The sequence below is a fragment of the Aphelocoma coerulescens genome, chromosome 8 (assembly GCF_041296385.1).
Source record: "Aphelocoma coerulescens isolate FSJ_1873_10779 chromosome 8, UR_Acoe_1.0, whole genome shotgun sequence".
NCBI classification, from domain to species: domain Eukaryota; kingdom Metazoa; phylum Chordata; class Aves; order Passeriformes; family Corvidae; genus Aphelocoma; species Aphelocoma coerulescens.
This window is the reverse complement of record NC_091022.1, coordinates 839,296-862,849: the sequence shown is the minus strand read 5'-3', so window position 1 is coordinate 862,849 and position 23,554 is coordinate 839,296. Positions and strand designations below refer to the sequence as shown.

At 43.9% G+C, this 23,554-nt stretch overlaps 1 protein-coding gene across 1 annotated transcript in view; it reads left to right on the top strand.

Annotated features, from left to right (window-relative positions):
* XPR1 (xenotropic and polytropic retrovirus receptor 1) overlaps nt 1-23,554 on the top strand; it is a 105,584-nt gene that overhangs the window by 62,186 nt on the left and 19,844 nt on the right. The window contains exons 3-9 of the mRNA XM_069023780.1: nt 6,901-7,002; nt 12,853-13,076; nt 16,649-16,798; nt 17,336-17,419; nt 17,884-17,965; nt 20,856-21,043; nt 21,270-21,449. Coding sequence (XP_068879881.1) covers nt 6,901-7,002; nt 12,853-13,076; nt 16,649-16,798; nt 17,336-17,419; nt 17,884-17,965; nt 20,856-21,043; nt 21,270-21,449 — 1,010 coding nt within the window. The remainder of the gene's footprint in view (nt 1-6,900; nt 7,003-12,852; nt 13,077-16,648; nt 16,799-17,335; nt 17,420-17,883; nt 17,966-20,855; nt 21,044-21,269; nt 21,450-23,554) is intronic.

Sequence of the window (23,554 nt, the reverse complement as noted above, 5' to 3'; positions counted from 1 at the left end):
TTGCTAAACCCACGGAGCTCTGCCAGGCTGAAGGGAGAGGTGGGGAAGGTGACTGTATAGAAAAACTGAAGTTTGAACTCTGAGCACCTGAATTTATATCAATAATTCTGGCCTTAGTTTTCCATGCTGCGGTGTGCTCTTTTATATTTTTCTTCTTGGTTTAAGGACCAAATTGGGCATCCTTATTTCCACCCATGTGTTTTAGCAGAAGGAAGATATTTTTCAGGCAGGTTTGTAGCTGCATAAAACACAGCCATGCTTATTTACTTGAGGTCCATTCAGGTACTGCTAAGCTTTTTATTTGGTGGCCCTGTCGCTGATGAAAGGGGAAGAAAGATCATCTTGGCTGCAGCATTGCTCAGACTGAAGGCTGATGAAGAGGGAATGGATGGCAGCGCTGAGCTGTTGTCTCACGTAGCATCAGCCAGAGGTGCAGGGGCCAGTTCAGATCCTGCCTGTGAGAGGCTGGAGTATCTCTTGCTTTCCTTACCCTCTGGTGTGTTATCTGTGGTATGGGTGTTTGTGCAACCGTAATTGCTGCTGTCTTGTCTTGTTTTGATGAAAAGCAGCACTGGAGGCAGCAGGTGAGCAGCTGGAAGAGGGTGCAGGTGCATTGTGTAAGCTGGGAATGTCCCGCTGTGGTCCTGGCAATCCCACAAAGCTGTTGGATCTCCATTTGCATCGCTGGCTCTTCGTCACAGCCCAGCATGCATGGCCCGGACAGGTTCTGGTATGTACCAGCTGAGTAACTCAACCCTGGTGTTCTCCATTCTTTGTCTGGGAGTAAAGGTCAACGTGAAATTTGACCCTCAGTTCCTGCTGACTGTCTTTCCTTTGCCCCGGGGTGTGTGGCAGTATTTCTGGTCTGGCTTATTGGGAGACTTCTGCAAAAACACACACAAATCTTTACTTTCTTTCTTGAAAAGGGAGGAATTTCAAGACGGTTGTTAACCAGGGAAAGCAGGTATTGAGTGCAGGTATTGAGCAGGTATTGATGTCTCCTGGCATCCAGGTCTGTCATCCTGTATTATCATCAATATTTTTATGGTAGGTTTTGAAATATTACTGGGCATTTGTGCTGCTTTTCTTTAAATTTTTGATTTTTTTTTTTTTCTGTGACAAGTTTCTGCCTATCTGTCCTTCAAATCTGAGGTACCACATAAGCCTCAGTTTTATAATTCTGCTGGGAGCAGTGAATCTCCTAATGGTACAGACATGAAGCATTAGTGACTCCCCTGGAACAGCTGACAAAGACCAGCACTGCCTTCCTTGCTTCAGAAGGATGGATTATGAATGCTGGATGCTTGTTTAAGGAAGAGCACCTGTAGGGCAGCTGTGCAGCCGTCCTGCAGACTGCAAAACCTGACACTTGAGCTGTCTTCTCACATCTGGCTACTGCACTGCCTGGTTTTTCTGCACCTGAAGACACAGTTCATACCAGGACGCTGTCATTGCTTTAGAATCTGTGTTTACAGAGTCACAAATATAAATAATTTATAATAGACGCTTGGTTGGATGTCTAGCTTGTAGGCATGTTGTGGAGGCTGCTTTTTCTTTCCAGCTAAACAAACCATCTGTAAGAATCTGGCTGGTTTCCTTATAAGATTTCAGTGATGCAGGCAAAAAAATAAGGATTTTTACCAATCTGAAAATCGTCGTTTCTAAAGGTATTTTGAAATAGATTTTGTTCTTTCTGGGTTAATTGGTAAAAACAACAAAATGGTGAACCAAAACCTGAGAGAACTTGTGTTGGTGACCTGCAGCAGTTCTTGCCCCCTCCTTCCCCAGCCCACACATAAAATCTGCGTGTGCAGGCAATGCCAGCCTCATTTGCTACCTGAATGGTCATTTTTCATTGCTAGGTTTACGGCAATAATTTAATAACCAGATCTAATTTGGGCTAAAGGATTCATTAAATGGAGAGCTGACCAGCTCATCTGTGATGGCTCAGAAAACCAGGTATATCCTGCTTTGAATTTTCTTGACTTTTTTTTTTTTTTTTTTAATATCAACTACCTTATGAAGCTTCTTCCCTGATGGTTTTACAATGTTTTAATTCAAGGTCCACTTTTGGTCGATGGAATAAATTCCATAAGAGATGCACACCATTACATGGGCAGTTTGCAGCTCAGGTGTTAGGGTGGAATAACATGAATGCAAATGTTCCTTTATTTGCAAGCAGGGTTGGCTTCCTCCCTCTCCCTACAGCAAAAATAAGTCCTAGGAAGAAATTTCTATAGCTGTACTTACAGCACTTAAATTTGGTACAAGCAAACTTTTATTTGCTACAAGATGGGACATAAAAGTGCATGGTGAGTAATTAATTTACTGAAAGTTTCAGTGAATAATCCAATTTCCAGCTGACCCAAGTGTGGCTTTCTGTTGTGAGAAAGGGAGTTGCCTCATGGAAAAAGCTTTCCTTTGGAAAAATACCCCAATAAACAGGAGTTTAGAAGTGCATTAGAAGTACAAAGGTAATCTTTGTCCTTGCATTTATGGGCTCCACAGTTTGATTTTTTTTACCTGTAGATTTCACTGTACTGTGTAAAAAGGTTGGGGAAACTAGGATCTTGGTGCTGCAGATTCTGTCAAGGGTGTGAGAGAATTGTGATGGTTGAGCAGACAGACAAAGCTGATGGGATTTTGGAGACAGATAGATGTTTTCATCATAGTGACCCACTTTCTAGTGTTTTGAGTAGCAATAGAAGTGGCTTTTTCTTCTTTTTTTCCCTTATGTGCCACTGGGCCTAGAAGCATAAGCAGTTACTGTCTTTATAGGAACAAGAAAACTATCTTTTAAATCTTGTTAATTTTTCATACCACGGTTCTGCTGCAGTCCTAGTTGAGCGCTGGGTACAGGGTGTGGGGAAATGTAAATATTTAGTGTATTCAAAGTGGTGCTGATGTTACACTTGTGATCACCTGTTCAGTATTATTTGATGTGTTTAATGCCAATGTTGAGCTTGATTTTTATTTTTAATTCACTGACTAGCTTTCAGATCCCTCCTCATAAGTCAAATTGCCTCCTCTCTAGCTGGGGTGTTGAAATAACATTACTCAGATAAAGCTGTTTTGTGGCAAACAGAAGGTGATTCAGAGAACTACACCTGTGTTGATCACATAACAAAGCTAATCAATCTTCTTTAATTAAATGTCCTTTAAAATTCAGCATGATGAGGAGTAGACGAGTTATTAAAAATGATTACTTTTAGAGGGCACTGCTCTAACAAAGAAAACTTTGACTGGTGTGTTCTTGCAAGGGAGGGAGTGAGCAGAGGTGCCTGGGATGCTGATCATTTGTTTATATGCTACAGCTGCAGAAAATGAGAAATTAAATCAACAGTTGAGAGGAGAAGTGAGAAATGAGTGCTTGGGGCAACTTAGGAATGCAGTTTGGATATTAATTTTTCAACTTCAAGTTCTATTGTAGGTGTGCCAACATCTGAGCTCTCTGTAAACCTGAAGATGTGGCGTGCGGGGGGAGTACCTCCAGACTGCTGCTGGGTTGGGCTTTGCGAGTGCAAGCAAGAGACTTGCAGGCTTCCTGTGGGCTTTTTTTGTTCAGGACAGGGAATCCGGAGGAAGATGAGGTCGGGAAGCTGCAGTATTGATCAGACTGTCTTCTTGGCAGCCTCGTTCATGGCAGCTCCGCAGAGCTGAGGGTGAATGGGGTGTTAAGGCTACAGAAGAAGAACAAAAGGAAGGTTAGGCCGGCCCTCGTTGGCAGCAGGAGCCGGGTGCCTTTAGAAACAGCCCCTGTTGTCATGGAGCTCCCGGACCCAAGGCCGGGTTCTGGCGCTGTCATTTTCCCACGGCAAAGCGCCTGGTCCTGTCCTAGCCTTGGGGGGAAATAAATAAAGGCAGCAGCCTTGGCAGCGCTTCTCTGTTATTGCAGCCCAGCGGCTGGAGTGCAGCGGGACCGGGACCGCAGGGAAACCTGCTCTTCACAGAGATTCCTGATTTTTTTTTTCTTTTTCTTTTTCTTTTTTTTTTTTTCTTTTTTAAGGCTGGCATCTACCCTGGTCTGCAAAATACCTTTTATAAGGCGGTGTTTGACATTTGGAGAAGGATTTTGAATAGTTTATATAGAACTTGCTCTCCTCTGAGTCAGCAACGTTTTGAGGTTGAGTTAGAGACCTGAATTCCTAATCTCAAGGGTTTTGGAAGGGCTTCCAGTAGTAGTTGGTTTGTGTTCAAAGCCCATTTTCCTCTTCTAAAAACTTTAGATTATGGTCAAACTGTTCAACACACTTATTTGTAATTTCTTGAACTAGTCAATAATTTACAAAACAAGATCTTTACTGCGATTTGGCATATTTGATATTTGGCATAGATTATGTTAGTGTAATGCTATATTGCTTTACTGAGCCTTTTGCTATCTTAGAAGGTGCTATTTTGCTTGCATAGAAATATTCATGCTTGACTTTATGGACAAAAAGTATATTCCATGCTTGAAGAGATTTTTTTTTTTTCCCCTTCATCCTTTGTTAGTTCCAGTGACTGAAGTATAAAAACTTGCTTGGTCTTACTGTTACTCTGTGAATGTACTGAAACATAGCAACAGGCGATGGCAAAAAGCTTTGGTGTTTCCAAAGCAGGGAAGCAGTGAGCCTCTGTGCTTTTATTTCTTTATGACTTATTTTTAAGTGCAGGAAATGATGGTTTCCCCATGTCAGAAAGCATCTCTAGGTAAACTTTTCTCCTAGACGTGGGTAAACTCTTTGGGGCTGGGGAATTTGCCTTTCAGGCCCATCCTTAGGTGTCAGCTCTGGTTTGGTACCTCCTGATTACTATTATTTGAAAAGTTTCAGGCAGCCAGAGAGTAATAAAATCTCTGCATTTTAAGTATTGCATAGTAATTTCTGCCACTTCACCCCCTGTTTGTGCTTTGCTGTTGGGTGAAGGATTTAGAAGTCTTGGAGGCAAGTTCAGATCAGCCTTCCTGGGAGGGCCCCAGGGTGGGATGTTGTGACTCTGCTGATGGGAGTCAGCAGCCCTGGAGCAGAGTTATTTTCTGTCCCTGCGGTGTTCCGGCCGCCCGCGAGGAGGGATCCGTGTGGGAGCTCTCTGTGGAGTGGGAATGCTCATTCTTGGTTCAGAGCCCTCGAGCAGGGCTGGAATGACACCTCGGGGCTGCTGTGGCTCTCCTTCAGCAAAGAGGAGCCCAAGCCCTGTCATTCCAGGGTTTTTTTGCTCCAGGGAGGGAGCCCTCATCCTGAGGAGTAGCCGCAGAACTGCAAGTATAATGATTGGATAAGAAAGAAATCCTGGGAGCCAAAACTTGGGAGTTTGGAATAGGCTTTGGAGCCCTTGAGAATTCTTCTCTACAAGCCCTTGGGTGGTAGAGTTGTAAACACCAGGCGTCTGTGCAGAACTGGTTATTTTCTCTCTGTTTACTCCTTAAAGTATCATCAAAGTCCAAAAGAAGACAGACTTCTTCCAGGGTTGCCCCTGCACTGCAGTTTTGGGTTGTGTTCTTTACTCTTTCCATAGCATCTCTTAAAAATGGTGCTGAAGTGTGCATAGGTTTGTGGTGCTTAATATCAGAGCACAAACAAAAAAATCAGAAAAATCTATATGTTGAAATTTTGTATTTAAATATTCTCTTGAGGTTGGTTTTACCTAGAAATTAATCCCAAAAGAAAAAGATTCCTTGGTTGTGACAGTCCAATATGTGAACAAAACTTCTGTGTAGTCATTTGTCGTCTCAATTTGACAGCGTGTATTTCAACGTCTGTTTGAATCTGGTAGAATCAGCATCCCTGGAAGTGTTCAAAAAACATGTGGATGTGTCACCTGGGGACATGGTTTAGTGGTGGGCTTGGCAGTGCTGGGTTAGTGATTGGCTTCAGTCATCTTAATCCAACTGTAAGCAACTCCGTGGTTCTGTGGTCTCTTTCTCAACATTATTGAGACCATAATAAAGTCTTAATTTTCCTGTTTGTTTTTTAACACTAACCCTTGCAATCCGTGAGAATGCGTGAATATTCAGGGCTGTAACTATGGGAGGGTATGAAGAGTCTGCTTTGCTTCAGCATTAGGAACATTTGGTTTTTGACAGGACTGAAATTGGTAATTATAGCCTGTCTTGATTTTTTTTTTTTTTACTCATTAAACTAATTTCTTAATTACTAGAAAATGCATTCTGTCTTTGAAATTCTGCACAGTATTTTTTATAACAACAAGGTGACCAAATTGCTGCTTTAATTTCAGGTTTTGACTTTAATTATGGAATTGTATGTAGTTCTTGCAAAAGAATTAAAACTGTCCCAGAGCAGTGGGGCGAAGGAGAGTTGTGGATCTGATCACAATCACCATAATTTAGGCCTTTTCCTTTCAGCTTTGCTTATGAGAGAAAGTTTTTCTTTTCCAGCAGGGAAGCTCCCACACAGTTTTCTGTATGGATTTCTGTATGGATTTTAGTTTGCTGTGATGCTGGGTTTGTTTTTGAAGGATTACCCTGACAAGAAGGTGGGAATGGTGCCTGAAGTCAGTGAGTCCCCTGGAAGATAAAAACCTGGTGCTTTCCTTCTGAATACAAATGTTTGCTAAGCTGGAGTGAGTGCTTCTGGTCAGCTTTGGTCTTCAAACACAAGCTGGGTTAGGAAGCGAAAATGGAGCTTGTGAGACCTGGAATGGCACTTGAAGGATCAAAAAAGGTGATGGGAACTTTGGTCAGGCTGCTGTTACTGCTGATACGAGTGTGTCCCTCTCTGGCTTGGTGCAATGCCTTGTACAAGCAAAGATGTGCCACTCGAGCCCTTTGGGCTTGGTTGTTCTCCTTTCTGTGCATGACAAAGATGGTGGATTTATGCTGAAGAGCTATTTCCATGGCAGCCACTTGTAAAGTTGTTCCTGTGTCCTGTTACAACTTCTTTGGTTTTCTATTTTGTTTCGTAGACACAGATGAGGACACGGTGAAAAGATGTTTTGCCACGTTTGAAGAGAAATTCTTCCAAACCTGTGAGAAAGAACTTGCCAAAATCAACATTTTCTATTCAGGTAAGGTGCTTATTTGTGTGTATTTGTGGAAAATTCAACAACAGAAAAAGGGCCTGAAGGTCCCAAACTTTCAGGATAATCACAGTGGTGGTGCAGGTCTACCCTCAGGTAATTAGAGGGCGGGTTTGTTTGGAAAACTGCTCTGGTTTAGTCACAGATGTGGAGCTAAACCCTGGTATTTGGGTGGAGGGAGAATGAGTGGCAGGTGATTTCCTTTCTTTGAACTTTCAAAGTATCCTGCTGAACTTTATGGAGATGGTCTTAAAACTAAAGGGCACAAGTCTTTCAGCCTATCCGTGCTGACAACCTCCTGGGCGTGTTTTAGGTGCGCTGAGCTTCCCAGCTGGTGTTTCCTGAGCTTCGGCAGGAATAGCTCTCATGGCTGTGTATGGTAGCTTGATCATCTTGAGGGGTCCAACAAGTTTTTAAACACTGAACTCATCCTGAAACTCCTGTATCTTTCTGGAGTACACCCGCCAGCAGCAGCTGCTGCGGGCTCTGTATTTCGAGTAAAAACGTGGTGATGGTAGGAGTGGGGATTTCTCGGTGTCATATATCAAGTGCTGTTGTTTGTTGTTTTCTCTGAGGAAGTTGCCTTCCCATCCTGTGTTTTGGAAACAACTTCAGAACAGGTTAGTTGGAAATTGACCCTGTAAAATTGCTGCAAAAGGCTCGGTAAAATTGCTGCTCTGGCTCCTCCTGCCATTACTCTTCAGATGATTTTCAGCCTCTTTTGGTGAGGTTTGAAGTGGGGTTTCACCTAGAAAAGCATTTAAATGTAGATACAGCAATGCATTGGCTTCTATACTTCCTCTTAACATGTTGATTTATTAACTTAGGGCTGTAAACAGGATTTGCAGCACAATGTGGGAGCCTTTTCTAGCTCTGATTTTAATCTGGTAACAAAGACATGGCTGAATTGTGCAAAATATTTTCATAACCATTGGGTGATGACTTTATTGCTGGCTATTTTACTGCCAGCCAGGATCTGGGTTGTGAACATGAGGATAGCTGAAAGCATGATCGATGCAGTGGCTGAGCGTGGCAGCTTCCCTCAGTTCAGCTTCCATCTAGGGAAGTAAATCTCCTTTGGGCTGGCTGTGCCTGCACTCCCAGCTCCCTGGAGCAGTGTGAGTGTCAGGACAAGAGGCAGTTTTTAGGTAAAATTGATACTTTTTTATTAGGTCAGCTGGGTTTTATGCTTCCTAGGCATTTTTCTGCACGCAGTCCATACGTACCTAACTCAGAGCAGTGCTCTGTGTTGTTTCCCAGGGAGATCTTGTGTTTCTACCCCAGACCTGAGGTTTTTATGCTCAGAAACTTCCTTTCTGAGCCGCACCAGATCCTGTGCACTGCAAGCTAGACTCTGTGCAGGAAGTCCTGTCAATTTAGATGCACAATACAGATTATAATTTTGCCTAATGAGGACCTGCTGCCACACGTGCACCCACATGTACACACCCATTCCAGCATTGTTTAAAATGGCATTAATAATGTAGGGTAGGGTTGTTTTTTTCCCAGCTAGCTGTCATTTCAAAAAGTTCCAGGAGAGAACACATGCAATTTGAAAATCTCCTACAATAAGATTAAAATAAGTCTTTTATTTGTGGAGGAGTGACGTGACTTTCATAGAATGGAAACCTGTTATTAGGGTTATTAGCATTGAGCTACAGCTAGAAATGTTCCATCAGTGGTTCCTATCCGTGGTCGTGTCAGAAATTTGTCGTGTCGGACCCTATTGTAACTCCAGGCATGTGTTGGCTTGGATTATGACCTGGCACATCCTATTTATTATAGGCTTATTCTACAGCTTATTACACCCCTGTCTTTACTACAGTGAGTACTGCTCATTTTCAAGAAAGTCAAGTTTTCTGTTGATCGCTGCTTCGTTTCCTCGACGTCTTTCCCTGGGCTGAGGGATCCTCAGTGAGCATCACCCAGGATTGCCACAGCACAAGCACCCTCATCCGCTTGGGATGGGCTGCTCCTGCACCCCAGTTCCTCCACGGAGCACTCGGAGCTGGAGTGACTGCTGCAAAATGCCTTTCTTTGCCCTTCCCTCTGTGCTGCCAGCAAACACTGCCTTAACTCCCCAGACCATTATCCCAGCTCAGTGGAAAGGAAAACTGCCATTAACTAAATCAGATTTGATAAATAATTCGCAATTTTTTGACTATGCTCAAGAAGATCTGTCCCCAAGTGAAAGAAAAAAGAATTGCAGTACAATTTTCAGATGGTCTCAGCAGGGGAACGGCTGTTGAAGTGCTGGAGTTTTATATGTGGTCAATTCTGGTTTCTAGATGGCAGGTTTGTTATATTTTAAATTACCATCATCAGGATTTGGCTAAACAGTAGCCTGCAAGATTTTCATGGTTAATTTAGGAATGGTTTTGTTATTTGTAGGAAACCCTGGCTTTAAACTGGGAAGCAAAATATTGAACATAATGGTACAAGTAGGGAAGGAATGCTGAAAGGGCCTGCCTAAAATGCCCTGAGCTGGGTAGCTGGCAGGAGGTGCAGGCTGTTGGATTACCTCCTGTCTGGTGAAACAGGCTCTGACCACGGCCATGCCTATCTAAGCTGGAACCTGGAGGGAAGTTTTACTGGCTCCTCAGTGTAATAGTCTTTTTTCCATCATCCTTATGTGTGAACTTCTGTATAAACTTAGAAAACCAAGTAAAAAACCAGCTTGGAATTGCACAGTTGAGGTGGTGACTCTTTAGATGCTTTTAGCCAGGATCTAGCAGCATTTTTCGGGCAAAGCTGCTGCTTTATGGCGAGCACTTTTGTTGAAGTCTGCCTCTATTGGATTTCTCATTAGTCTTTGCCATGAAACTACACTTGAGCTGAGGGCTCAGTGGGCATCAGATCATGCAAAGTGCTGCAACACAACAAGAGTGGTTCCAGTTTCTAAGCTTTTTTCCTAACTCTCTTGAGTGACATATTTTTTAAAGTCACTTTTCAGAGTGTTAAATTAGTGGTGGATAGTGCTAAATTAGTGATAGTCGTATATGAATTTTCAATTATTTTGGAGTATGCTGCAAACTGAGAAATTAATTTCTATCCTGCTTTCCTGGGCAATTCCCTAGGGGGTTTTCAGAACAGCAGCACACGTTTTGTTTTGTTTTGCTTCTGCATTGAGTCTGGATGGTAAAAAAATCATACTTTATTAAGATGAAATGATTTGTGGACAGAATAACTGGAGTCAGTGTAGGAGGGAGAAGGTGGTGACAGGAGGGCTGTTTCTCAGGAGTGGCATTTGTTATGGAGAGCTGCAGTCATAAATATTTCAAGGCATTGTATTTTCTTTAAATATTGTATTAGGCTGATGGATTTTAATATTTTTCTGGACACAGGGACAATGGAACAGTGCTTTCAATTGAAAATAAAAGTTTAAACTCTTCCATATCTACTGATTTGATCTAAAAGAAATCTCAGTGTACCACAGATGGTTCAATAGATGTTTTCAATATAGAGAGTGTGAGCTTTATTTATATGAAGGCTTTTGATTCGAACAGATATCTGTTACTTCTTCCCCAGGGAGTTCCTGTAGTGGGGAGGGATTATTGTTTTTGCAGCCTGATCTTGTTGTGGTAAATATCATGTGGTTGTAGGCTGGGGGCAGACAATTCTCACTGTGGGCTGCATTGCCTCTATTTGGTGGCGTCCTTGCAGCCGTGGAAGCTGTCAGAGAGGAGTTGTCCTTTCCTGCATTTTAAATCTTCATCCTTTATTAAAGTTTATAAGCAAGAAAGTCAGAGTTTCAGGCTCCTCTGTACTCTATTTCCTATATTGATCCCCATTTTCTGTTTGGAAAGGCATTCTGCCTCTGGCAAATACGTTATGCAGAGCACTATAAAATTATTTATGGAGTAGTTTTGCTCTTAAAACTAAGCAGAATTGAGTAAGACAAAGGAAAAGGAAGAGTAAATCTTACATCTGAGCAGGGAGCAGTTGAGAATTATCAGTGAGTCATTATGTAAGATACTAATGAAGATAATTAAACTGGTATCCAGGAGGCTGCTGGGCAGAGCTTTGTGTAGTAGAGGGACCTTGTGGCTCTGTGGTTTCTGGTGCAGTGCTGGGTGGCCTGCTGGGTGGAGGTGGCTCCAGCTCCAACGCTGTGAGCCTGGTCAGCATCTTCCTGGCCAACACCAACACCCGTGGTCTGTGACCCTGCTTATCACCAGAGATGCCAAAGCTGTGACTGAAGCTTAGCAGGGGAAAAAAAGCCTGAAAGGAACCAGTTGTACAGAACAAAGAGAATGATAACAGTCTTAACTATGCTGATTTTAGCTTTAAAAGATTGTTATTTAGCCAAAAATATTATTTTCTGAGAGTACATAAAGCAGCGTGTTTAAAGGAACACCTTCTTCATACTTGAGGTGTGAGGAAGAGAGACAGACTTGTTCTAAAAACACATCAAAATGACATTTAAGTGCAGGCTGATGGCCTCTTTAACCAGTAAATAACGAGGCAATGCTGCTAAAGTGAGGAAAAGAGGGATAAATTATTACAGTGGATCATGTACAGCAGCCAGCAGTGTTGTAACTCCTGATCAAAGCAGAGCTGTGTTTGTCTGTCACCAGGAGCTTGGCAGAGGGGCCGTGCTGCTCTCCAAGCAACAAAATTCAGTGTTGCATTTGAAGTGTGGGTTTGTCTTCTTTGATTTCTCTAGTGTCACATGAAAAGACAGTAAACACGTAGTCACTAGCGGGTGCACAGATCTGAAAAACGCTTTGCTTACTCACTGTCATGTCTCATAATATTGTCTAACAGGATTTTCCCCTAATGCCTCTTGTGCACTTGATTTATTTGGGGAAGAGGAGCAGCCCTTCGTTGGCACTCCGAGTAGCCGTGTGGTCAGTGCTTTGGCATTTGGATGAGCCCCTGTCTGCCTGCTGCCTGCAGCCAGTGTGGGGACGCCTGCCCTGCTGTCCTTGTGCTGGTTTGCAGTCCCCAGGCACAGGCTGGGCCTCTTCCATCCCTAACAGGTGTTTGCGTGGTGCTGGACTGAGCATCCTCTAGGAATCAAAGCTGGGATGGGAAGTTGAGAGGTCTCAGTTCCCAGCTAATGCTGCTTTAGGCTCTGCTGAAGGGACAGCCCCTTGATTTTGACCATATTCATTTATTTTTTTTTCTTGAGAACTTGTGTGTTTTACGTAGGTTTAATGAGAAGAGCTTCGTCTTCTACTCTGCCCTTGTGAGACCACATCTGGAGTTCTGCATCCAGGTCCAGGGCTCACAGCACGAGAAGGACATGGACCCATTAGAGTGGGTCCAGAGGGCTGGGGCACCTCTGCTTAAAGACAGGCTGAGAGACCTGGGGGTGTTCACCTGGAGAAGGCTCCAGGGAGAGCTCGGAGCCCCTTCGGGTGCCTAAGGGGCTTCAAGAGAGCTGGAGAGGGACTTGGGACAAGGGATGGAGGGACAACACCAAGGGGGAATGGATTCAAACTGACAGAGGGCAGGTTTGAATTAAATATTAGGGAAAAAAATCTTTATTTTGAGGGTGGGGAGACCCTGGCACAGGGTGCTCAGAGAAGTTGTGGCTGCCCCATCCCTGGAAGTGTCCAAGGCCAGGTAGGACAGGGAACAACTGGTCTAGGGGGAGGTGTCCCTGCCCATGTCAGGGGGCTGGAACTCGATGATCATTAAGGTCCCTTCCAACCCAAACCAGTCTGTGATTCTATTCTGTGAAAAGAGAAATACGCAGAGCTGTTGAGTTTAATGCGGGATGGGGGAAGGCCATTCGCTGGCACGTTATTTGAGGAACAGGTGCAGTGTTTTTAGGGCTTGGTGGGCCGTCTGTGACCCTCCCACGTGACTGTCCCCTCTCCCTGCCCACAGAGAAGCTGGCGGAGGCGCAGCGCAGGTTCACGACGCTCCGGACCGAGCTGCAGTCCACCTTGGACGCGCAGAAGGAGGCCAGCGGGGCCTCCACGCTGCAGCGGCGCAGAAAGCCCGTCTTCCACCTGTCCCACGAGGAGCGAGTCCAGCACAGGAACATCAGAGACCTGAAACTGGCCTTCAGCGAGCTCTACCTCAGCCTCATCCTGCTGCAGAACTACCAGGTACCTACGAGGAGCGAGCGGTGCTTTCGCACAGCCCTGTCCTTGCGTGCCCTTGAGTTGCCTCACTCCACTTTTCATTTATTTCTTCCTTTTTTGGGGGGCCCCTAAACACTTCTAAAGAAAAGGCAGGCACCAGGCAGCTAGCAATGTACGTCTGGTTGCTTTTTATTGAGCTAGAAGTGCTAAGCTGCCCTGCAGAAGGACTTTCCTTCTTCCTTTCCTGGGCTGGCTGACCCCAGCACCTTTGTCCAGGCAGGACCTCTTCCTTCTGTAGAGTGTTGTTCTGTGCAGGGCTGGAGTGGGCAGGCTGGGGAAGAAGCTCTTTTATCTAATAGTTGTCATGAAACTTGAAATCCTAAAGTACTGTTTCCTCTTGGCGTTACCATGGCAGTGGCTGTGACCTTGCTGTATCAGAATTTCTTGCTAAAACATCAATTTAAAAAAAAATATTTTGATTTCTGCAGGATACAGGCTCATTTGCCTTGAGGTATGAAAACAAATGAATCTTTAGTTGTACTTGGATTTTTGGCCTGGTAAATATTGCGGATGCTGATCTTGTTCCAAAAATTTTGAAATAAAAATCTGGAACTGGTAATATCTTTTTGGCTGGGCTACCTCTTCTGGAGTTAAATGCTCTGAAATGCTTTTGAATGTTTTACTCTGAGGGTTTTTAGCTTGTTAAATAAGAAGCTATGTTGGAGCTTATATTGGCTACGTCTGTATTCAGATCTTTGCCAGATCTATACTGGTGAATTTTACTAAACAAAATCCACAGTAAGAATAAATTAAATACCACTCTGCTGTATGGACAAAACTTATTCTCCCAAAATTCTGAGTAGTTGTACCTCTCCTGCAGTGATGCTATCTTTGAGCATATATCTGGAAACGAGGGGTTTCTTAATAAACCTCTTTAACCATTAGTGATAGTTCCTAGTTCAAATTCTTGGGAAAGGTGGAGTATCTATCTTTTTAGGAATGGAGTGAAGCAGCATCACCTGCTGTGATTTCTTCACTTGCATTTTTCCTTTTAAAAAGAAGACAGCTATACTTTTAGTTACAAAAAATCGGTTTTGAGGCTTGATGAAGAATTTAAATAGGGGATGATGTTGGCCATTCCATTGGGAAATCTTTTCCTGCTGTTCCTCAGTGAAGAAAGGCGTGTTGCACACTGATATTTTTGCTTTTTGCTACCATGAGTCCAGACCCCCACTGTAAGTCTACTAAATATTGATCTAAACCCCACCTGGTTTTGATGGCTTTCACAGTTCGTAGAGGCAGCAGAGCTGCTTTCTGCAACATAACTCCAGGGAGAGAATGAGGAAAATTCCTTCAAATTGGTCCCGAAGTTGAGGACAAGGAACACAAGCATGAAAACAGATGTAAAAGTAAATCCCAGAGTGCTACTGTTGTTAATCACTCTTGAGCTTGAAATATAACAACAAGGAATATTCAAGCTCTTGCCGTTTTGGAGAGAAGAAAAAACAATAACCTGGTGGGAGGATGATGCAGCTGAGCCCTTCATGTAGGAGATAAAGTGAAGTCAACAGCAGCATTATAAATATCAAACTGGCTTTGATGAAATGCTGATGCCTTGAGTTGGGTTACTGAGGGAGGAAAATCCACCTGAAGCAGATTCCTCAGTCTCTTAGGGCTGAACAAGAGTACAGGTTTCATGCATTCACTCCTGAGGTGCACAAACCAAACATCAGGTGAAACTATAAGCAGCCTCCAGGGCAGCTCTTATATGTTTAACTTATCAATGATCAAACTTCTGATAGAATTAATTTGTTGTTAACAGCAATGTATTATTCTAGAGTGTGTACATACATAAAAGATCACTTTATCTGAAATACTGTGTTTTAGGACAAACAAATGCTGAGAAATTAAGCATGTAATATTTAGTTACTTATTCTGTATATAATGCACTGCATTTATTGAGTGAATAATAGAGGCTGAACCAGTTTTATTAAATTGCCTTGCTGGTGCATTTCCTGATACATATGAGCAAAGATTTTTGAGTCCACTGTTTGATTCTGCTTGATGTTGCATTATATTATTGCCTAAGTTCCACTGTTTGTTGTTTGTGGAGGGTTTTTTTCCACAAAATGCAGCAGAAATGGAAGTTAGGCTTGGAGAAGGCCCCTTGCCAAACAAAAGCAGCAAGAATAGCAAAATATCAGACTGCATAAATGATGTTTGTTGTGTTCCCCAGTCCCATCACTGCCTGTTCCTTGTGAGAAGCACCACAGTGACCAACAGTGCTTTTATTGTGCACTTTGGGGCTGCAGAAGTTTTGCAGCCAGAGGATGAAATGCCGCTGGAGAGGTTTTAGGGTGCCTGGTACTAACATATCCCATCCAGCCAAGGCACCCCAGAGTTAGGCTGGGATTGCACCCATGGCAGATGAAGGGATGTTAGTTCAAGCCACAAAAAGATCTCTGACCAAAATCATCCTTTTGTTGCAGTTTTTCATATGAAATCGCTGCTCTCCTTGGGGTGGAATGCTGGCTTTTCCAACAAAGTAATTAAAGTCTCTTGTCTGCAATAAGGCAGGTCATTAATGCTTTGGCTTCCTGCTCCTGTCTCCCCAGCCTCATTTCCCACCTATATGGGAGAGGTCTGGCATTAAATCACTCTAAGCATAATTACATTGAAAATAATTTCGGTGAGTAGTTGGTGCCTCTCCCCAGGGCATTGGATTTTGCTGTTTTCTCTGGATTTCTTTCCAAGTTGCTCTCTAAGCTTTTTTCAGAAGTGAGTCTTGCCATGGTCACTCTGTGTTTCTGCTGTTGCTTGAACGAGTTATTGAGTTTTTTAAGTGGCACTCCCTGCACAGTGAAATGCAGGATTGCAAATACATCGTGCCACAGCAGTTGCTGCCCTGTGATGAGCTTCACCTGTCTCAGGTGCTGTGCATGGGTGTTGAATCAGGGATCATTACAGCTTGGAAATCAGCAGCTGATTCTTGTTTTAAGCACTGTGTGCTAGTCTCTGCAGACTGGAGAGTTACATCTCCCACATCTGCAGGCCTAAGCTGGTTTGGCAGTCATTGTGCAACCTACTCCGTGGAAAAAAAAAAAATGCTGCTGTGGGGATGCACTTGTCTGCACTTAATCTGCAGCACTGACAACTTTCATACAAAGATTTCCTTTCTATAATGAATGTAACTGGAGAACTTGTTTTGAAACCAGTGTAAAGTTTAAAGAAGTCAGGAGCTCTGATTTTTCAGAAGGGAAACCCCCTTAAGGGTTACTTGTCTTCAAGGTAGTGTCAGGTCACTTCTTGCATAGAGGAGGAAGGTGGAAGAGGTCTGGCTTCTCAGGGAATAAGAAGGTTTAGGTAGCTCCCTTTTTATGCCCTTGAGTCCCATGTTTCTCATTTTATTTGCAAGGATTATGTATTACTTATGATAAAGTAATAACTCAGAAACTTCCTGGCAATAGGTGCAATCATTTTGGTCCTTGTGAATGATTCCTTTCCTGCTAGCGCTGGCGAGAGAACCACTTCTCTTTCCTGGGAGATGGCTGGGGTTAAATACCTTTTCCCTTGCGTGTCTTTTCCCTCGTCTGCAGAACCTGAACTTCACCGGCTTCCGCAAGATCCTGAAGAAGCATGACAAGAACCTGGAGACAGCGCGGGGGGCGGAGTGGAGGGTGGCTGAGGTGGAGGTGGCTCCCTTCTACACCTGCAAGAAGATCAACCAGCTTATCTCTGAAACAGAGGTGAAGAGGCTGACCTGGGCACTGCTCCTCTTCTAGCGAGCAAAAAGTGGGATTTTGGTCACTGCTGGTTTCTGGAAGTGTTCAAGCCCAGGCTGGGTGGAGTTCTCAGCAAATCTGTTCTAGTGGAAGGTGCCCTTACCTGTGGCAGGGGGTTGGAACAAGATCTTTAGGTCCCTTCCAGCCCAAACTATTCTATGACACTGTAATTTCTATAGTGTTTTGCCCTCTCTTTATCTCGTATTTACCACCAAGATGGCTACTAATTGATTGTGAAGTGCCACTGATTTCTGGCACATAAATTTGGGTATGTTCTCTTCAGCTGGTAACTGTTCCCTTGGAAAAGCCTCGTGCAGCCTTAACCTCTGCTGTGTAGGAACTTGGTGCAGAATGGTGAGCTTTTCATGTCTTTGTATTAAAAGAATACTGGGCCAGGGCTCACCTGTAACGTGGAAACCGACCTTTATTTTTGGTTTTAGTGCATTACCATGTGCTTATCATTCAGATGGACTTCAGAGGTGTGTGTCTTTGTCTCCTTAGGAAGTGGTGACCAACGAGTTGGAAGATGGAGACAGACAGAAGGCAATGAAACGTTTGCGTGTTCCACCCTTAGGAGCAGCTCAGGTAAGAGACAAGGGTTGTGGAGCGAAGCTGCTTCTCCAACTTGTCAAGCTGCCAAATCAGATTCAACATCTGAACAAAACAGTGGAAATAATTGGTGTGAGCGTGCGTGGGGCATGGCCACATAATCTGCTTTAGTTCCGGAAGGTTTGGAAATAGGTTACTACTCCTAATGCATGCAGACAAGGTAATGAAGGGAGGAGATAAATGGTAAAAGGAAATTTGTGCTAAGAAAAGCATATGCTTAGTGTTTGTGTGGTCTGGAATATTTTTCAGGGGGCACTGAGACACCCAAGCTCTGTTTCAATGTGGCAATTTTCAGTTTAAAAAACCACACTTCAAGAGCACGAGTGCAATCAGGGATCAGGACCTTGTATTTCTGATTTTTAAATTTGCTCTGCAAACTAATCTGACTTTGCTGATAACCTGTTTACCTCACCTTAGTTCTGCCATGACTCTGTTCACAGCCTGTACCAGCCTGGACTACATTCAGGGTCGGATTGTTCTGTGGGTTATTCATTGCACTGAACGTCACTGTCATACTTTCAGGTGGGTATCCTGCCATGCCTCGCTTTGGGTGTATTCTCATCTCTTAGGGAGGGCCTGGACCTGGATGTTCTGGCTTAAATCAGAGTCATATCACATTGGTGTGAATTACTTGTTCTGCTCAGCTGTAGGTTCTGGCTTTTCTCGTGTTGTGTATATATATATGTATATATGTGTGAATTTTGAACACAAAAATCCTTTTCTCCTGGTTTCCTCCTTATTTTTGGAGGGATATTCTGAGGGTGCAATATCTGTGTGTAAAAAGAGGTTTTTGTTATCATTCTGTGAACACACAGCCCATGCCCACCTTGAGACAGGTGCTTGTAGGACTTGAGCTTTGCGTGGCATTGACTCCCCAAAGAGAAGACTACCAGATGCAGAGCCATGTGACCACATGCCACTCGGGGTGGAAATCGGGAATTCATGTGGAAATTCCTAAGATTTCAATGCCTGGAGTCTGTTAATTGAATTAATTGAATTAATTGACTTTTTCTTATTGGCAGACGTTGGCAAGATTGTTTAAAAGCTACAATAAACGATTGCATCTCTCAGGCCCTGGCTTTATTCTGCTTTGTGCCCTCTGAGTTTGGCCCCTGATTATAGCTGGAGCCACGTTAGTGCTGCAGATCCAGACACAGAGCTTAATCACAAGCGGCTTTACTAATTGTGTGTGTGATTTCTGCAGTGTTGTAACTTGCTTAAGCAGTACAAAGGAAAAGGCTTAACAAATCAACTTAGGAGCTCTTGCATTAGGGAAAGCCCATGTCTGTGTTTTTATGACTTAAAAGAATTTTTAATCGGATGTTTCTGTAATTGGATCCAGCCATCTCTTGGGATAAAATGCCTCTGTTTGAGGAGCTCTTTGCAGAGCTTCCCATTTGGTCTTCCCATGGTAGAGGCATTAAGTTGACCCATCTGCATGAAGGGGCTGTTTAATGTGTAGAAACTGCTCTTTATTCATCGTTTCTGCTACTTAAATGTTTGATCTCTGTGTGAGATGCAAATATGATTGAAGCTGTGTTTGCTTTCCCTCTCGGTGCTAAGAATGAAAAAGTGACACAGTTGTGAGAAGGAATTCATAAAAATGATTATATCTCCAAAGCAGGAGTGGTAATAACACAGTGTGGGTAATAGGTGTGTTGTATCAGCAGGCATGATCTGATAGCTGAACACTACTGCAGATATTGGGCAAAAACCTGGATTCCAGGTGCAAAGTGTTTGTTTTTAATTGGGTCATACTCTGCTACCCTCTCGGCTGCTTTTGCTGAACTGTTTCTATGATTTGATCAGCTGAGAGAGGATTTTAGTGTTCTGTGTGGAGAATTTGTGGAACAGCATCAGAGCATGGCTTCTGTCAGTAACACAGTGCTCTACTGCCTGATTTGAAAACTAGAGCAGCAGCATTTTACAGAGGTGAGTTCATCATCACTTGGGGTCTGTTCAAGGCTGCAAAGCTGCAGGTGGGTCCCAGGAGGGTGTCACTGTCAAGAGGGCAAATTTTGAGGCTTCACTGTTTCTGCATGGTCCTCCCTAGGTGCCAAGCTAGTGTGTGAGGTTGGAATTTCACAGAAATGTGCATTTGCTTTATTAACCAGGAACCTGCAAGGTTTCATGCAAAATCTCAGGCCCTTGCTGCGGGCCTGCTCTTGTTTGAGAGTTAGGCTACCACTGAACTTGTCACCAGGGATATTTTCACTTCTCAGTCAGTGTTTTTGGGGCTACTCTGCCCTGTTTGGAGTTTTGACCAGATGGCTGGAACCACTGTGGTTCCTTCCAGCTGTACCCATTTTGTGATTTCCCTTAGTTTTCAGGTAAAAATTTGAAAATCTGCTTTTACAATTCCACACTTGAGGCTCATTTCTTTCAGCTTCTTTGGGGATGTGTCATTTCTGTCTAAAAGTTGACTCTGTTTTGCCTAAATCCAAGAGTCTAAGCTTTAAATTCAAAGCAACAGTTCTGGAGCCATTGTTCCTTGCACAGCTTTTTCTCCATAAGTTATGTGGTATAAAGTATAGATGCTGAACACATGAAATTCCCTATGGATTTGCTTTCTCTGAAAAAATGTTTGAAAAACTTGAGGCTGTAATTTAGGCAGGTCTGTGGGAATAAATTCTCAGCTTCAGTTCTGTAAAGTACATGTTCTTTCTTTTATCCCTCTTAAAAAGCATGCGGGTGAGAAACTCTCAATGAACTTAAAATTGAGGATTGAATAACTGTATTTTCTCATAAAGCCTGTGTCTAGTGACCAGGGGAGACAGCCCTTTGCAAAGAGGTTTATGCTGGAGAAAGCTGGTGCTGTACGAGGCTGTTCATCGTTTGAAATGAAGCACTTTTGTTTCCAAAGCCCCGAAGCCTGAACAAAGGAAGCAACAGGCTTTCCAGCGCTGCTGCCGTGTGCTGGAGTTTCTCCTTGGGTGGGGCTGGGTGTTGTATGGCTGGCTATGAATATGTATTGCATTGCAATTGTACTGAGTTGGGTGATTAGGTGGGTTTAGCATTGTTTTAAACGCTGTAAATGGTTCCTTTTGGTTTTGTGGGGAAGCTGAAGTGTTTGTGTTATCTGTCTGTTGTGATTTCATCTCTATTAAACCAAAATATTTAAGTGTCTCTAGTCAGATTTATGCTGGCCGCTGTCCCTTGTGCCTGTAGTGTGAGGCAGGGACGCTGCTAATGACTCGATTACAGCAGCTGGAAAGGGAATTTTCCCCAGAATATTCCTAAATCCTCTGACAGGCTAGGCAAAAAGTCCTCCACTCGCTGGAATAGGCAGTTGTGTACATGTGTACCCCGTTTTCTCAGGGTACAGCCAGCCATCCGAGAACCAGGATAAAGCCTAGCTTTGTGACACGGCCTCTGCTATCCCTAAAGTCCTTCCTGTTTCTGTCCTTGCCAGGTGTGGCTTTTATAGATGGACCAAATGTGTGGCCACTGGTGAGAATCTATCGAGGTGGCTTTCTCCTGATAGAATTCCTCTTTCTCCTGGGTATCAACACGTACGGCTGGAGACAGGCTGGAGTCAACCACGTCCTCATCTTCGAGCTCAATCCTCGCAGCAACTTGTCCCATCAACATCTCTTTGAGGTGAGCAGGAGGGATCGGAGGAGTGGCTGAGCCGTGCTGCAGATCAGCAGGAGAAATCCTGCGCCGTTTCCTGGCAAGGACTCCTAATACAATTAGAAGAGGAAGTTGCTGAAGTCTGATTAGATTACAGGATTGAGCACTGCTCTCCCTTTCCTTCTAATGAGAATACATTGTAGGTTTCGGGGCTGTGTTTTCATTAGGTGTCTGTGTGGTTTTTTTCCTGCAGATTGCTGGTTTCCTGGGCGTTTTGTGGTGCCTGAGCCTGCTGGCATGTATATATGGTAAATTCACCTACATCCCTATGCAGGTGAACCCACTCATCTTGTACGGCTTCATGTTGCTTTTTCTCATCAACCCTACCAAAACCTTATATTACAAGTCCCGTTTCTGGCTGCTCAAACTATTGGTAAGCGTCAAACCTGCTTTAAATAAATAACTTTTTTTTAATGCTGTGGCTGAGCAGTAGCTGTGAAGTGTATACAAGTGCCACTAACCCACAGGAAAGGGATGCTGGGGGGATGCTTATACCACTGTGATTTTTAGAGCAGACCTGATCAGGTGTGACTGCAGATAGTTTTTGAGGATGGGTTTGCAGAAGCATATTCTGCTTCCTGTACCAGTTGACTTGTTAACCTTCCTACAGACAGCTGCTTACAAACTTTTGCATGTCTGGAAACCCTTGGGTATCCTTGCTTGTTTATTCCTTAACCCAGTGAAACAGTTTGATTAGAGGTGCAGTGCTCTAAGGCAAGGCTGCATGGGTGCTCCTCAGCCCAGACTGGGATAGTGCCAACACTGAGAGGGTTCACTGACAGAGGGAGAACCTTTGAAAAAGTTACTGCTTTTAAAATTATGTTCATGGGTGGGGCTTTTTTCCCAACAAATCTGTTTGTGCTCTTAAACAAACTCTTTGAGACTGAGCTCTTTATTTTCCTGTAAGATAAGTCTAGTAAATTCAATGTAAATATGTGTGCTACCCCAGTGTTCCAGTTATAGGTGGGAGCTCTGAAAGAACACTTTTCAGACTTGCTGGGTGACTCATGAGTTTCTTCCCAAATGGCTGTTTCACATGTTCATCCCCACCCTGTGCACCCTTTTAAATTGGCTTTAATCAAGTCGGTTCCCCTGGTACCTTATCCTTGCTGGCACTGCTCTGAGAGCTTTGGGCAGAAGAGGGTTTGGCTGGCTGGTTTTCTTCATAGAATCATTTTAATGCCAATTTAAAGAACTAACTTTACCTGGAACACGGCAAAGATGAGACACAGCATCGTGCTTTGAGCAGGTGCGTGCAGGTATACACACAGTGCATTAACCTCTGTGTGCTCACCTCAGTTATTTGATTTGCTGGCTTGCTGCTATTCCAGCTTCTTCCTTTGTGCCTTCCAGCACTCAGCCATCCCTCACAGAGGTACCTTTAGTCCCCAGCCTCATTAGCCTGACTGCTGTCCCCTGGTGTGAGGGGAAGCACTGGATGTGCTTTAACCACATAAGCAATATCTGTGCTAATTTACCTTAATATCTTGCCTGGGTGAGATTCTCCATCTCCACAGAGCTGTTAGGCTGTTTGCAGCTCCTGCCCTGTCCCAGTCATCTCCAGACTACCCTGCAGTCTGAGACAGAGCTGTAGGATCACAGAATGGCCTGAGTTGGAAGGGATCTTAAAGATCATTGAGTTCCAACCCCTCTGCCACAGGCAGGGACACCTTCCACTATCCCAGGTTGCATTGAGCCCCGTCCAGCCTGGCCTTGGACACTTCCAGGGATGGGGCAGCCGCAGCTTCTCTGGGCAACCTGTGCCAGGGCCTCACCACCCTCACAGGGAAGAATTTCTTCCCAGTATCTAATCTACACCTACTCTCCATCAGTTTTAAGCTGTTTCCCCTTGTCACTAAGTGCCCTTGTAAACAGTCTCTCTCCATCAAACCAGAATCATGGAATACCTGGAGGTGGAAGGGACCCATAAGGTTCACCGAGTACCTTGAGTGTGGAGAGGCCAATTCATGCCAAGGTCTCCTAGGGGAAAAAAAGCTTCGTCAAAATGCAAGATCTCCTTAATGGTGGGAAATGACATGGTACTCATGTGCATTTTGTGGAAGGAGGAAGGGGAAAGAAGAGGCCAGACCACATAAAGAGCACCTTTTACTGTGCGTACTTGACCAGCTGGGTGTATTTTATTCCTCTATGCAGCAGCCAGCAGCTCTCTGGGTGAAAGGAGGTTTAAATAGTGCAAGTCTTAGAACTGTGCTGCTCACACAAAATTACATTTGGTGAGCATTTTTCTTCACATGCTTCGTATGTTTCATTTCCAGCCAAAACGAAATCTGACATATCAGTTGTAGCAGAGCATTACTGGCACCTCCAGGTTTTCTGGAACCAAATCAGTGGCCTACTTGAGTGTGTTGCAGCATTTCCTCATGGGTCTGGGAGGCTTCCTGCCTGCACCTGTGATCAACATCAACTGCTTGTTGAGGGTGGGATCTCTTGTGCTAATCCCTGAGGGATGGCGATTTA